General features: G+C 42.6%; 1 protein-coding gene across 2 annotated transcripts in view; it reads left to right on the top strand.

The window, feature by feature from the left end:
• Positions 1 to 12,712, top strand: part of LOC109429300 (E3 ubiquitin-protein transferase MAEA) — a 331,826-nt gene extending 319,114 nt beyond the window's left edge. For both annotated transcript variants that reach the window (XM_062846811.1, XM_029860657.2), the window contains exons 2-3: positions 7,823 to 8,796; positions 11,412 to 12,712. In XM_062846811.1, the coding sequence (XP_062702795.1) occupies positions 7,823 to 8,796; positions 11,412 to 11,583 (1,146 nt within the window). In that variant the 3' untranslated portion in view covers positions 11,584 to 12,712. The remainder of the gene's footprint in view (positions 1 to 7,822; positions 8,797 to 11,411) is intronic.
• The last annotated feature ends 4,075 nt before the right edge of the window (positions 12,713 to 16,787 follow it).

The following is a 16,787-nucleotide window of genomic DNA, read 5'->3' as shown; positions in this document are numbered from 1 at the left end:
AAATTTTGAACAAGTTCCAAAGACGATTCCAGAGAAAATCCAGCTCTTCAAGTATTTAAGATCGAAGGTACAGCAGAAACTCCTGCACGAATATCAAGGATAATTCCGGCAGGAATCCCGGAAAGAGCTTTTGAAAAAAAAAATCTTTCACCATCCTCCAAAGGATTTGCTGGAAATGTACTTCCTTTCAAATACTAGATAACATTAATTGGAATTTCAGGAAGATTTTTGGGAGTAACCCCAGAAGGAGCTCATGGAGAAATTTCAAAAGGATTACGTGAAATAATTTTGGTAGAACCAGGGTTGTTACGAGAAGGGTGGAAAAAAATCCGCGCCAAATCCGCGCGAGTTAAATTTGAATCCGCGCCAAATCCGCGCGATTCTGGAATCAAATTCGCGCCAAATCCGCGAGAGTGTGAAGATAAATTTGTGTTTTTTTTACTTTACGCGCGTTATTGAAAAAATCCATTAAACTGGAATGGACTAGTTGAGTGCTTGATGAAGAATGAACTTTTGATTTGTAAATCAACGCAACTCATTTCGATTATTGTAAGCTTTCTGCTTGAAATTGAAGACATTTCTGCAAAACTCCCGATTTTTTTTTTCGCTGAAAACATCTCTTAAATATATTTTAATCAATTTTTGATAAGAGTTCGTTAGACGAAATCTCAGGAGAAACATGCCCAGAACTAGGTACTGGAATCGTGGAAAAATATAAAAAACTGGAGAAATTTGAAAGGGAACTGAAATAAATAAATATATTTCTGTAAATAAAAAACTTTGAAATAAACAGAACGTGGAGACTTTCTTTAAGTATTTCTGAATATTTTAGGAGAAGTTCCCAAATATAAATTTTTTAGAAGAATTTCTAAAACCAATTAGAGAATTTGAATTTGAGAGTATCCTAAAAAAATCTTAATGCCTTAGCAATTCTTGAATGAATCTTCAGTGAGGAGAATACCTGGAAAACATCCCTTACAATGAGTAATCACTGGGAAAATACTAGAAGGACAATGTTGAAAATTTGAAAAGTTTAGTTGCTAGAGTCCACTGAACTTCTTACAGGGTTTACCTGGTTTTATTAGGAGTTTCTCTAACAATTCCTGCAGTAATATATCCAGGAATGCCTGCAGAGATTCCCCAGAAATTTTCGCAAAGTTTTCAGTAACAATTCTTGCAATGATTTATATGCGTTTTCAATTTTTTTTTCTCTAGGATTCCCCTCAACTGATTTCCCGAAATAAACAAGGTATTTATCTAGAAATCTCTTTTAAAAATATATAGCAAGTGACTTTTGAAATTGTATCGGTAATTCGAGCAGTTTTTTTCGGAACTAGTCTTTCGGCTTCTGATAAATTGATTTCCTGGGTACAAATTTGATTTTTTTTTGAGAAACTTGTGTTTTTGACAGTTGAATTTAGATACATAACATGCCCGTAATAGAAATATTGAAGGAATTGTTGCACAACTTCTTCAAAGAAATTTTTTGAAAAACTGATGAAAATCGTAAATTTTTTCACTAGCACACAGCGCCTTCTCAAGCACATTCGTCTGCTGCTGCTCCAAAATCCGCCAAAAGAAATTCGAGAAAACAGAAACCAGTCCCAAAGTTTCGCTTGCTTTGTGTTTTTTTTTGTTCGGACTAAACAATAAGACCACCGGTTCTATTTCATACAAAATGCCCAAGTTTGACGATATGTAGTTTGGGAACCACTGTTATGGTGAGCCGATTTGGCTGAAATTTTGGCCACCGACATGATATTACGGGAAATTTGAATTGTATTGAATTGATTGTGTTCTGTTCACTACTTCCAAAGGTACAGATATACGGTGCGACAAAACAATAACACCAGACTTTTATGATGATTATTTGTGGTCAATTCAATAAAATGTTCCTATGTTTAACCCTTTCAGGACGGTTGGGTCATTTGCACCTCACTGACGCGTTCTACAGCGGCGAGGTTGGTGAAAAAATCGCACATACCCTATATGGACTACCTACTACTATATCCAAACCTGTCAATTTAAACATACACATTTCATAATTTTATTATCAAGTGTCGATAATCTTTCAATTATATAGCTATACACACTACAAAAATCAATTCCGCGCCAAATCCGCGCGAGGGCCAAATTCCATGAGTAAATCCGCGCCAAATCCGCGAAAATCGCGAAATCCGCGAAATTCGCGAAATCCGCGCTGTTGTAACAACCCTGTAGAACTCAGGAAATTCTGAAGAAAACCTGGGAGGAATTTCCAGACTTGAATACACTTGAAATTCATGCAAGGGATTTACCAAGTCAATCTCTTGCATGAATTTCAAGTGGATTTTTAAGATGATACCCAGGATGAGTCCCTCACGATTTTCTATTTCTGGTGGAGTTCCTAAAGAAATTCCCGTAGAAACTCCAGAAGCCATTTTTAAAAGGACATCTGGGTCAATCCCAGGAGAAGTCCTGACGAAATATCGAGGAAAGAACGCTGGAGAAATCACAAGGGTCTTGAAATCTTTCTTCGATAACTTGTAATTTAATTCGAAGAAATAACCAAACGGAGTGGTACAAGACAAAACCTAGGGGAAATCCAGAAAAAAATCTTGAAGAAATCCCGGAAGGAACTCCCTGGCAAAACCTAAAAGTGATTCTGTAAGAAATTGAAGAGGTTCTATATAAAAAATCATTGACATTTCCTAAAGGTTTCCCTGAAGAACTGTTGTAACAGATTTTTGAGATTTCCTAAGGGTATCCCAAAAGATCAATTGTTCACAAAAAAATGCAGTTACGAATACAGATATATTTGCATTATTCCTTAAGGGGGCATACTATATTTTCTATCCGGTTGGAATCAAGACAGACATTCATTCAAAAATTGCCATTTTTTTGGGCCACAAGTGTCGCAACTGTTTCGCATCTAGTGCGCTGTGTTGCTGACAACAACGGGAAGGATGCGCACTACTTTTGACATGATTCAACAACGTCGCGAGTTGGGTCGCGTCGCAACTTGATTGTGCGACGTCTGGTTTGGTGGCGGCCCGACAATACCTGTTTACCCTAGATGGCACAAGGTTCACACTACATTTCGATTACTCGGCCTCAAACTGTCTGAGATCAATGATAAATCCGACAGTACTAATGAGTTGTTGGATACTCACATTGAACGTCTTTGACTTCGAAATCAAAAAGCACAAAGGAGAAATCAACGCCGTACCGGATGCATTATCCAGAACTGCCAGCACGTTGGTGTTTGTGAATATCGCGTAACTCACTGGAACAATCTCTCCCCAGCCATTTTAGCAGACTACAGCAGACTACTTGGCATAATATGGGACCTCGCAATGCAGGCGATTTGCTCCGCCAAAGCTCCACTCTTCAATGAAGTAGCAACACACTGATTGACTGTCTCGTCATGATGCTTGATGTCACCGATGCTTACTAGAGGAATTCCTCCTTAAGGATGACTTGAAAACTGTGTTCTACAGTCCGATTTGCCGTGTGCAACATAATATGTCCCATGTTCTATGGGAATCCCTTTTAACATGGTATAACTAGGTATGTCGCACATGACAGCGGTTATGAATAATGCTAAGAGAGTGAACATAGTCCTCTGCACTTGGATAAAGACCGCCAAAATCGCCAATCAGCAAAGTGTGACGACCCATACAAAAAATTTAGAGGTCTCATACAAAAAGTGTGACATAGGGGGGAGGGGGGTTGAAAATGGTAAATTTTTGCGTGACATAATTCATGAACGCTCCCTTATAGGGGCGTTTCAGGGAGGTTTTAAAGGCGTTTTAGGGGGTTTCAGGATGTTTCTGAGTTACAGAGACGTTACAGAGAAGTTACATAGGCTATTCAGGGATATAGGAGAATTTCATTACATGGGGTCCAAGGAGATTTTAGTAGAATTTCGGAGGCATTTCAGGAAGTTTCAAAGGATTTTCGGCAGGTTTAAGAGGCAGACGTTACGAGGCGTTGCATAGACGTTTTCGGGGGTTTGGGAAGGTTTCACATGGGGTTCAAGGGGGTATAGGGGGATTTTGAGGCATATGGAGAAGCTTCGGAGGCATTTTCGGGGTTTCGGAAGGTTTCAGATGCGTTACAAGGGGCCAACGGGATTTCAGAGAGTTCTGGACAATTTTTAACATTGCAGAGGGCTTCAGTTAGCCTAGTGGTTAAGGCTATGGATCGCCAATCCGGAGACGATTCCTGTTCCGGTCCGGAAAATTTTCTCGACTCCCTGGGCATAGTATATTATTGTACTTGCCTCACAATATATAAATTCATGCAATGGCAGGTAAAGAAAGCCCTTCAATCAAAAACAGTGTAAGTGCTCAAAGAACACTAACACTAAGTTGAAGCGAGGCAGGCCAAGTCCCAGTGGGGACGTAGAGCCATAAAGAAGAAGAGACGTAAAAGAAGAGGGCTTCAGGGGCGTTTTCTGGGGTTCCGAAGGGTCTATGCGTTACCCTCTAAAACACACAGTAACCCTCCGAAACTCCTAAAAACGCCTTTGTAATACCTTTGTAACGTCCTTGAAACCCGCGGAAAATCCTTCTGAAGCTTCTTGAAATGCCTCCGAAACCCCCCTAAAACTCGCTCGAATTACATGTAACGCCTCTGAAGCATCCTGGAATCCCCTTAAAACGCATCTGAAACCTCTTTGAAACATCCTGCATTCCCTTAAAACTCCCCTGAAACGCCCCTAGACGCTTCCGTGAGATATCCTGGAATCGCCTGAAACCTTTTTAAAGCTACCGTAACTTGAGTATTTTTTTTAAATAACGCCCGTCGACTCGGAGGGCAAACTAGACGACGAAGGGCTCCAGACTCTGATGGTTGAGATCGAAAGCATTGTCAACGGAAGACCGTTGATTTATCTACCGCTCGAATCAGCAGAATCGGAAGCCCTCACTCCTAATCATTTTTTGTTGTGCAGTTCCATGGGGACTAAGGTACCTTCGGTGGAAATACCAACTGCGCTACAAGTGCGGGGTTCCTACGGTATGATTCAGCGCCAATTGAACCATTTTTGGGCGCGCTGGGTGAAAGTGTATCTGCCGGTGATCAGAAGGCAACCAAAGTGTTTTTTGGAAACCAAAGCCTGTACGGAAGGGTGATCTAGTATTCATCACCGACGAAGGATCATGAAATGGCTGGATACGAGGAATGGTCCAAGAGGTTACGGAGGGCATCGATGGACGAATACGCCAAGCGACGGTGAAGACTTCGAGCGGAATCCTGCGTAGGCCAGTATCGAAACTCGCCGTTTTGTATGTAATCAACGGAAGTGCAGTCTCGGAGGATGTCCAGATCAGGGAAGGTGCAGGCACATCAAACTCAAACAAACTACGCCTACCTAACATGCATTGAGCGGACCTTCCCAAACAACAAAATGTGATTTCGCGGGCCACCCCCATCGACAAAACAAACCGATTTCCAAGCAGGATTCGACTAGGCTTCTGGTCGCGTTGCCAGTCACACTAACACACTCGCAAAAGATGAGCAGTAGGCCTACCTTGCCGCATGCGGGTCCCCTGGTCCAGATGCACTCGGGGGAGGATGTGGACAACAAATCCGTCGAGATGGCCACCCTGGTCGCATAACTTCAGCACTTGGCAATTTGACAGGTCTAGATATAAGTATATTGAGTTGTCCAAAAAATGTCTCACGAAACCTACTGCAAGCCTATCCATATACGTGAGAATAAAAGATGTTTACAAAGTTCTTACAAATAGATTAACACGGGAAATCTGAACACAAACCACTACCACACAGGCATTTGGAGTGGCCAATAGTTGAATGACAAATCGAAATGTCAAAACCTTTCCTATTAGATAATGTGCCACGTTACAAGAAACATTGAATTCGCCGATACAACTGTCTTGTGTCTGTGCAAGAACTGTCCGCAGCTGCACCTTGCGTTCAAAAATTTCTTGGTCTACTTCTTTCAATGTCCACAAACCATGCCGTGCACAAACCGTGGTCGTTGATCGTAGAGTGCTATCGAAAGAAGCAGCGTCTTTTTGTTTGCGTTTGCAAGTTACTGGACCTTAAATGCCCCACACAATGCATACGTTTGCATGTGCGTGACAGTAGTTTGACACATTTCCCATTGAGTTGTCCAAAAAAAGTCTCACGAAACCTACTCCAAGCCTATCGATTGACCAATCCAAATTCCTGTGTAGTAGTAGTTTGTGTTCAGATTTCCTGTGTTAATCTATCTCCCTGGGCAAAGGCACAACCTTGTGATCAGCTTGATTGCTGTCAGGTCTCGGGGCTTAAACGTATCTTTACTCTACAGAGAAAGATGCACACCCGTGGTGCCAACAAGAACCGATACTTTTCGTGATCAAATCAAGAAGCGTTACGGTCCTTTTTTGTTGTTTTTGATATATTTGATTTCTATTTGCAGGAAGGAAGTTGATACACAATATGTTCTTCTATTTTTTGACATAATTAACCAAGCTCCCTAGTTTTGAAGACACAAGAACAAGAAGAACTAGCATAAACGGTTCACTGAAAATCAAGCACCGTATCGTCAAACTTGTTCATTTTTGTGAGAATACGCAAAGGTAAATAACGTTGACCATTTAATTAACAATACATTCTTGTAGAGATAAAGCAAATCAGCATTAAACCTAAGTAAAATTAAATTAAAATTGATTGTTGAAAAAAATGAATGAAAGAAATTCCTAATACAACAAATCAACCATAAGGGCGACTATTAGCAATCCGCTTTGCTTGGTCGAACTGTCGAACCAATCACACCTATCCGAAACAGCTTGTCCATCATTGGTCGATTCCGTCCACCAATCAGATTGCTTTTGAAAAAAAACAGGGGTACCTCTACGTAAATATAAATACAGGTGCCCGTCTCTGAGAGAGTCATTCTTGCAACGGATTTCAAAGGCGACGCATCAGCAACAGCAGCAGACCGAGCGGCAGCAGCAGAACGATAGGCAGCAGCAGAGCGAGCGGCACTTGGAAGTCGGCTGATCTCGACGACGGCCACCGCTCTCGTGCAGCACTAAAGAAGCTCAGCTACTTTCGGCCGGCACTCTAGCGGCAGCAGCCGAACAAGCGGCACCCGACGCGAAGCGATGGAAAACGTGGAGCGCGACGACGACAATTCTTTCACAGCTCAACACGCAAAATCAATCTCCCACCTTTCCTCATCCTTAAGGCCACGCAAAACTTAAAAGCCGCATGGCTAAAGAGGTTTCAATGCCTACTCCCAAATTCCACGGTGTATTATGGACGATGTGAGTCCTTGGACTTGCATTGGAGACTTGGCCCACCTTGGTCCCATGACCCTTGTGCATCAATAAAATAAAATAAAATAAAATAAAAGATTTCCTGTGTTAATCTATCTGTAAGAACTTTGTAAACATCTTTTGTTCTCACGTATACGGATAGGCTTGCAGTAGGTTTCGTGAGACTTTTTTTGGACAACTCAATATACGTGAGAACAAAAGATGTTTACAAAGTTCTTACAGATAGAATAACACGGGAAATCTGAACACAAACCACTACCACACAGGAATTTGGATTGGTCAATGGGAAAACTGTCAAAAAAACGCAAACCTCGACGGAACGGACGCTATGTGTTCCAGGCTTAAGCTGGTTACACAATACGTTTTTTTTTCCGCACACAATTGACAGTTTCGTAAAACCTCCGCATATCATTCTGTTCTACAATCTCTTGTGTTTGCGGTAGATTATTTTTTCGGCTACTCTTGCTTCCCTATATCGCTACCTGCTCTGCCGGGTCCCCGACACTTGACGATAAATTCTAACCTGAATATTCTCTCTTCCTCCACAGGTTCCATACGAAATTCTGAACAAAAAGTTTCGCATCGCACAGAAAACCCTGGACCGTGAACTCAGTCAGATACAGAATGCCGCCTCCGAGCTGGAGAAAGGCCTATCGGAGGGTTCGGCCGGATCGGAAATATCCCGTCTCCTGGGCGGAGTGGTCGAACGCCTGCAAGTCATGAAGCGCAAAGCCGAGGAAAGCATCTCGGAAGAACTATCGGCCGGGCTGGTGTGCAAACGCCGCCTCGAACATCTAAAGCAGAATGTGACCCCTCCCATTGATGACACAACGCTGGAGCTGCAAGCGGCCGCCACCAACCAGTGGAAAAAGATCCGCCTAGATCGGATGATTGTGGAGCATTTTCTCCGGCTGGGATACTACGACACGGCCGAACGGCTGGCCATTCGCAGCGGAATCCGAGATCTCACCAATTTGGACATTTTTCAAATCACCCGCGAGGTCGAACGGGACCTGGCCAACCGGAGCACGGCCAAGTGCATCCTCTGGTGCAACGATAACAAATCCAAGCTGAAAAAGATCAACTCCAACATCGAGTTTCAGCTGCGGGTGCAGGAGGTTGTGGAGCTGATCCGCGACGACAAACGCCTGATGGCGGTCGAGCATGCGCAGAAATATTTCCCCGCTTTCGTGCCCGAACAGCTGAAGGAAATCCGCCAGTGCATGGCCCTGCTGGCATTTCCGGTCAACACCGAGATCGAGCCGTACCGGACGCTGTTCGATCCGCAGCGCTGGAACGATCTGGTGCTGCACTTCCGGCTGGAGAACTACCGACTGTTCCAGCTGCCGGCGCAGTCCGTGCTGAGTGTGGCCGTTCAGGCGGGCATTTCCGCCCTGAAGACGCCGCAGTGCTACTCGACGACGTCCAAGAACTTGAACTGTCCGGTTTGCCAGAAGAACGTCAACGAGATTGCGGATAATCTACCATTCTCGCATTGCGCCCAGAGTCGGTTAATTTGCAGGTGAGTTTCGGTAGACGATTCAACAGAGCGTAATTGCTTTTGTAAATGTCCCATAATTCTATGAGGTGCATTGGACATCACAGATGAATCTCTCTGTGAATCTCTCGACAGAGATTCTGGGAATCTCTCGACAGAGATTCTGGGAATCTCTCGACAGAGATTCTGGGAATCTCTCGACAGTGATTCTGGAAATCTCTCGACAGAGATTCTGGGAATCTCTCGACAGAGATTCTGGGAATCTCTCCGCAGAGATTCTGGGAATCTTTCCGCAGAGATTCTGGGAATCTCTCCGCAGAGATTCTGGGAATCTCTCCGCAGAGATTCTGGGAATCTCTCCGCAGAGATTCTGGGAATCTCTCCGCAGAGATTCTGGGAATCTCTCCGCAGAGATTCTGGGAATCTCTCCGCAGAGATTCTGGGAATCTCTCCGCAGAGATTCTGGGAATCTCTCCGCAGAGATTCTGGGAATCTCTCCGCAGAGATTCTGGGAATCTCTCCGCAGAGATTCTGGGAATCTCTCCGCAGAGATTCTGGGAATCTCTCCGCAGAGATTCTGGGAATCTCTCCGCAGAGATTCTGGGAATCTCTCCGCAGAGATTCTGGGAATCTCTCCGCAGAGATTCTGGGAATCTCTCCGCAGAGATTCTGGGAATCTCTCCGCAGAGATTCTGGGAATCTCTCCGCAGAGATTCTGGGAATCTCTCCGCAGAGATTCTGGGAATCTCTCGACAGAGATTCTGGGAATCTCTCCGCAGAGATTCTGGGAATCTCTCGACAAAGATGCTGGGAATCTCTCGACAGAGATGCTGGGAATCTCTCGACAGAGATGCTGGGAATCTCTCGACAGAGATCCTGGGAATCTCTCGACAGAGATTCTGGGAATCTCTCGACAGAGATTCTGGGAATCTCTCGACAAAGATTCTGGGAATCTCTCGACAAAGATTCTGGGAATCTCTCGACAAAGATTCTGGGAATCTCTCGACAAAGATTCTGGTAATCTCTCGCAAGATTCTGGGAATCTCTTGTCAGAGATCCTGAGAATCTCTCGACAGAGATTCTGGGAAGCTCTCGCTAGAGATCCTGTGAATTTCTCGCCAGACATTCTGAGAATCTATCGCCAGAGAGTCTGGGAATCTCTCGACATACAGGGGATAGACAAAATGATCGGGACAGGCAAAATTTTCACTTTACAAAAAATGTTCAACTAGCTGTAACTTTTCGGAAAGTGCATCGAATATTCTCAAATTTTTACTGTAAGTTCTTCAACTAGTTGTGTATCAGTGGACAAAAGATCGGACAATTCTTCACGAAGTTATAAAGATTTTTGAAAAAGATAAAATTATCCGATAGCCAACTTTGAGCTGTTATACCTCCGGATTCAATGAACCGATTGCAATGAAATTTTGACCATTCATGACTTATATAATGAACTCTGGAAAACATTTGACTTAACTTGAAATTTTTAACAAGCGAAAAAGTTATAGCGATTTAATTTTTTTCACGATTTTTTACTAAATTGGGCTATTTTTATTATGCATCCCATTAATTTTTCAATTTATTGGCGGCTATGTTGTTACTTTCCTTCAAAACGCATTTATATATAAGTTAATTAGAGGGAAACTAAATGAACTATAATTTGCATCTTGAATTTTGAAACGATGTTGATGTTTTGGATAATTTGGTGTTTTATTAGAAAAATAATCTAATCGTTTTAATTTTCTTCCGTGTTAAGAATATTAAGTTAAGTCAATGGTTTTTCATAGCTAATTATATAAGTCATTAATGGTCAAAATTTCATTATATTCGGTTAATTGAATCCGGAGATATAACAGCTCAAAGTTGGCTATCGGATAATTTTACCAATTTCAAAAATCTTTATAACTTCGTGAAGAATTGTCAGATCTTTTCCAAATTTTGTCCACTGATACACAACTAGTTGAAGAACTTACAGTAAAAATTTCAGAATATTTGATGCACTTTTCGAATAGTTACAGCTAATTGAACATTTTTTGAAAAGTGAAAATTTTGCCTGTCCCGATCATTTTGTCTATCCCCTGTAGTTTCTGGGAGTCTCCAGAGATTCTGGGAGTCTCTCACCAGAGATTCTGGGAATCTCTCGCAAGAGATTCTGGGAATCTCTCGCAAGAGATTCTGGGAATCTCTCGCAAGAGATTCTGGGAATCTCTCGGAAGAGATGCTGGGAATCTTTCGCCAGAGATTCTGAGATTCTCTCGGCAGAAATCCTGAAAATCTCTCGCCAGATATTCTGGGAATCTCTCGCCAGATTCTGGGAATTTCTCGACAGAGATTCTGGGAATATCTCGACAAAGGTTCAGGGAATCTCTCGACATAGATTCTGGGAATCTCTCGACAGAGTTTCTGAAACTTTCTCGACATAGATTGTGGGAACCTCTCGACAGAGATTGTGGGAATTTCTGACCAGAAGTTCAGGGAATCTCTCGCAAAACATTCAGGGAATCTCTCGCCAGAGATTCTGCGAATTTCTCGCCAGAGATTCTGGGAATCTTTTTGCATAGATCTCGGGCATCACACTGGCTGTATCTCAGTTGATCCTGACTGGTTTTAATAATCCTCGATTTTTTCCCCTATTCCAGAATAACCGGCAAACCGCTAAACGAACACAACCTGCCGATGATGCTTCCGAACGGGCAAATCTTCGGCCAGCAAGCGATAGACCAGATGCGCCAGGACAACGACACCATCGTGTGTCCGAAGACGAACGAAAAGTTCCGCTCGCCAAAGATCGAGAAGGTGTTTGTCATGTAGTAGGTAGCCTGCTATCTGCTGTTACTATGGTTTGGCAAACCACCAAAAAGAAAAAAAAGGTTATTGGATAGTATCTGGAGAGTTTATCATCATAAAATAAGAGAAGACGTGAAAAAACAAACTGCTACAAGAAACGGGCGCACCCGATCGCTGCGGTATTATATAGTATCTAAGTAGGCGAGTTCAACCGAACAGACACACCCACACCTATACATACGGAAATTGGAATCAAAATTTAAACCGGTAGGTTGTCTCATCTTTTAATTGGATTCTTTTGTTTTTATCTATCTATCTTTCGTCAGTTATTTAACATTTTGACAAACAATGAAGTTTAAATTTTATCTCACTGGTCAGTTGTACCCAGTTTTACCAATGCCACGGATTTTCTACTAGTGTCAGCATTGAAATAACTATAATTCTGTGCTTAGTAGAAGAGACAAAGCAACACTCTAAAAATAATTTACTTGGCAATTTCGATAATAAAATGCCGGTATTTTCAGTGTGTATGGCATTGAAATCACAATCGCTACAGCTGCCTCATCATTCGTTGAATCCAGTTTTAATTACACGAAACTATATAAACAATAAACATTGATGAATTTGAATTTATTTTCGCATAAGCTAAGATCGATCTAGCAATAACTTATTAGGTACTGTAAATGTAAAGCAAATCAGAAACAAAAAACCTATTTTGCTAGTAGCGATAAAAAAAAGCGAAAGCTGAGTGCAAATCCGTTTCACATACCAAACCAATGCCATCTCTGTTTTACGCAGCATCTAGCGCGCGCTTGTGTGTGCGTGTGTGTATAGATGAACCTTGTTGTGAGTATACCTACTATACGATGAAATATTATTGACTTTATTTCTTCTGATTCAAAATACCTATACGAAGAAAAGCCTGCTACGTAAGAAGTTAGAGACTCATTCGGAAGATCTGTCGTCGGCAATGCTTACAGTTTATTTCAGCTCCTTGTTGGAGCCACATAAGTATATCATCAAGTGTGAAGAAAAATATCAAAATTTTAAATTGCTAGGTATCTGTTTTCTTTTTTTTGTTTTAAGTGTTGATTGCGAGCAATGAAATGAATAATATAGATTTTTTATCTTTATATAACATTGATCATCCCAACTAATACGATTGCGATTTGCTCAGTAGAATTTGAAGAAACAAATCCCTTGTCTTTCCCGATACTTACCTTACCCGACAGACTAAGGCCTGAGTGCCCTCTCTACTTTACAAAGCTAGAAGTCGCCTCCATTTAATTCTGTCCATAACTGTACGTCTCCAGTCACATACTCTGCCAAGGGTCCACAGATCGTTCTCCACGTGACGCACTCGTGTTTGTACCCATTCTCCTTATTACACTAAAGTGATGTTAAACAGCACGTCACCTTGCCGTAAACCCTCTGCGAGATTCGAAGGGACTCGAGAGTGTCCCTGATTCTCGAACTTACGCACATCACTCGATCTATCGTCGCATTGATCAAACGTTTCAGTTTATCTGGGAATTTGTATTCGTGCCTGCCATAGCTGATCTCGATCGATTGTTTCATACGTCGATTTAAAATCTACCAACAAGTGATGTGTGGGCACGTTGTATTCGCGGCATTTCTGTAACGCCTGGTGGATGGCAAACATCTGGTCGTTGTAGCGTGTTCACCCATGAATCCAGCCTGATATTGCCCCACGAACTCCCTTGCAATCGGTGATAAAATTTAAGAGATTACTTTGTAGGCAGCGCTCAGTAGTGTGATCGCACCCGGCAGTTCACGCAATCCAACTTGTCACCCTTTTTGTAGATGGGACACACGATACCTTCCATCCACTCCTCCGGTAATACTTCCTCTTCCCAAATCTTGGTAATGACCCAGTGTAGTGCTCTCACCACTCACCAGTGCTTCTCCACCGTATTATAGTAACTCGCTTGGTAGTTGATCTGCTCCAGCGGCTTTGTTGTTTTTCAACCGGCTAACCTCCTATTTAATGTCTTGGAGATTATGGGCTGGAAATCTTTTGTCCTGCGCACGTACTCCTAGATCTGTTACCACGCCACCTTCGGTACTTGCAACGTCGCCATTGAGGTGCTCATCATAGTACTGTCGCCACCTCTAGACCACCTCACGCTTGCTCGTGAGAACATTCCCGTGATTATCTCGACACATGTCGGCTTGTGACACAAAGCCGCTGCAGTTTCTCGTAGAACTTCCGTGTGTCCTTAGCGCGGTACAGCATCTGTGCTGCTGTACGCCAGTGAAACTTGATGTGTATTATTGGAGAACATAGCCTGTTGATTACCCAAGTAACCAGTAAGCATTTAAAATAGCATTACTCCAGCATTATAGCAGTCCTTACGACATAGCATTTAATGCTAATTGGCCGTATATGCGCCTATAGTGCTACCTCACAGCAGCTTTTGGCAAAATAACGGGCTGCCTGAGTGCAGCACCTTCAGGAACGTCGTATCAAAATGTCAAAGAAGCGTAACGCCTCGTCGAGCAAAACAAAACAAAAATAGATTTACGTCCGCTTCTCGCTCTTCGCGCTTCCTCGTTCTTGCACACTTCAGCTGATGTTAGATAGTAGTTTTTTTTGCATATTTTAATAGTTATTTGGATTTGAACTTACGATCCAGAGATTATTCGTCCATGTCTACTGCTCTAGTTTCTGTTCCACGCTACAGGATATGCCACAGCTATTCCGATGGCGTGTGCTGATTAAACCCCCAATATAAAGAATAATTCGAAAGCAGCTTCAGTTCCAACACCCAAAACTTCGAATGTCAATTTCTTGATGTTGCTTTGGCTGACCAAACCATGTGGGAAATCACACTGTTGAAAATGCTTTGACATCCATGTGCACAACAGAACATGTGCTCGATGAACAAATTAAGATTTGAAATTATGAAAAGAAATCCACGTACTCCGGTGAGACTCGAACTCACGACTCCCAATTCGCTAGACGAACTAGAAAATAACTTCCTCTCCCGCTTTGACATATGTACATGTGCACAACAGACAATGTGTTAGATGTTCATCTAATCCCACCCGAAGGAGGTTTGGATTGTGAAAAGAAGATAACCATGTGCAATTGTGGAATCGAGTTCAGTTCTAGGGTTCTAGGCCTACTGGCGACGGAGATAGTCGAGTGACTCCGTAGCTTGAAGAAATAGAAGCGCCCGTCTAGCGAATTGGGAGTCGTGAGTTCGAGTCTCACCGGAGTACGTGGATTTCTTTTCATAATTTCAAATCTCAATTTGTTCATCGAGCACATGTTCTGTTGTGCACATGGATGTCAAAGCATTTTCAACAGTGTGACCCAAAACTTGTTTTCTGTGCACAAAGCATTTTCATTTCCTCTTCGATCTACCGATCTCCATCCTAGGTGTTCGCCAGCCTTGACCTGTGGCCAGGTCAAATTTCTGTCGATTTGCTTTATCTCGTTGTTGAAGCTGCGCCGCCATGAGCCTCTGGGTCTGCCTCTGCTGCGATGTCCTGTTGGGTTCCAATCTAACGCTTATGCAGATTTTGTTTCCGCCCCTGCGTAGAGTGTAGCCGACCAACCTCCTCTCGCTCCCGAATTTTTGTCGCTATCGGCTTTTGATGACATCGACGATGGAGCTTCACGTTGGAGATCCAACTATGAGACCACCATGCACGAATAATATACTGCAGGCATCTATTTATGAAGACCTGCAGCAATGTTCTTTGTTTATTTGTCTCAGTTATGGGAGGAATCCGTGGCGAAATTTCTGAAAAAATCTCTTGCGGAATTATTCCAGAAGGAATTTGCAGACAAATTTCTGGAGGAATCTTTAAAGGATTTTTTTTGGAGAAATCCCTGGAGGAATTGCTGGAAAAATTCCTAAAGCAATTTCTAGAGGAATTACTGGAGGAAATCGTGGAAGAATTTCTGGATAAATTCGGAATCCCTGGAGAAATTGCTGGAGGGATTTCTGAGCGTATACCCGGAGGAATTCCTGGAGAAATCGCTAGAGGAATTTTGGAGAAATAACTGGATTCACCGCAGAAACTCCTGTACGAATGCTTGGAGCAATCCCTGGTTGAATTTCTGGAGAAATCTTTAGAGTAGAGGAGTTATGGGAGGAACCCCTGGAGAAATTTCTGAAAAAATCTCTTGCGGAATTCCAGGAAGAATTTGCAGACAAATTTCTGGAGGAATCTTTAAAGGAATTTTTGGATAAATCCCTGGAGGAATTGCTGTAAAAATCCCTAAAGCAATTCCTAGAGGAATTTCTGGAGGAAATCGTGGAAGAATTTCTGGATAAATTCGGAATCCCTGGAGAAATTGTTGGAGGGATTTCAGAGCGTATACCCGGAGGAATTCCTGGAGAAATCGCTAGATGAATTTTGGAGAAATAACTGGAGGCATCGCAGAAACTCCTGTACGAATGCTTGGAGCAATCCCTGGATGAATTCCTGGTCTAATTTCTACAGAAATCCTGGGAGGGACCTCTGAAAGAATTCCCGGAGCAGTTCCTAGATGAATTCCTAGAGAAATCCATGGAGGAATTCTTGATGGAATGTGGAAGAATTCCTGAAAGAATTCCTGCAGGAATACCAAGAGGAAACTCTTGAGGAATTTCTGGAGAAAACCCTGGAAGAAATCCTGAAGGAATTCCTGCAGGTTTCCCTAGAGGAATTCTGGGAGGAATTTCTGCAGAAATTTCTGAAGAAACCTCTTGAGGAATTCCTGGAAGAAACTTTGGAGTAATTGTTGGAAAAATACCTGGAGGATTTTCTGAAACATTTTCTGCAGGAACCTCAGGAGGAATGCCCGGAGGAACTTTCGGACAAATTCCTGGCAGAATTGCAGGAGGAATTCCTGGGGAAATCCCTAGAAGAATTCTTGGAAAAAATCCGTGGAACTTTTCCTGGAAGAACTTTTGGATGAATTCCTGGAAGAATCCCTAGGGGAATCGCTGAAGGAGTTTTTGAAGAAATTCCCAGGGAAATTCCAAGAGGAATTCCTAGAGGAATTTCTGGAGTAATCCCTGGAGGAATCCCTGAAGAAGAAATTTCTGGATAAATTCCTTGAGGAAACCCTAGAAGAATTCCTGGAGGAATTCTTGATATAATTTCTGATTTAATACATGGAGTAATATCTGGAGGAATTCTTGGTAGAATTCCAGGAGGAGTCCCTGGAGGAATGCCTTGAGGAACTCTTGAAGGAACTTGAGGAAGAA

The sequence above is a fragment of the Aedes albopictus genome, chromosome 1 (assembly GCF_035046485.1).
Source record: "Aedes albopictus strain Foshan chromosome 1, AalbF5, whole genome shotgun sequence".
Lineage (NCBI taxonomy): Eukaryota > Metazoa > Arthropoda > Insecta > Diptera > Culicidae > Aedes > Aedes albopictus.
This window is presented reverse-complemented; position numbering and strand designations above follow the sequence as displayed.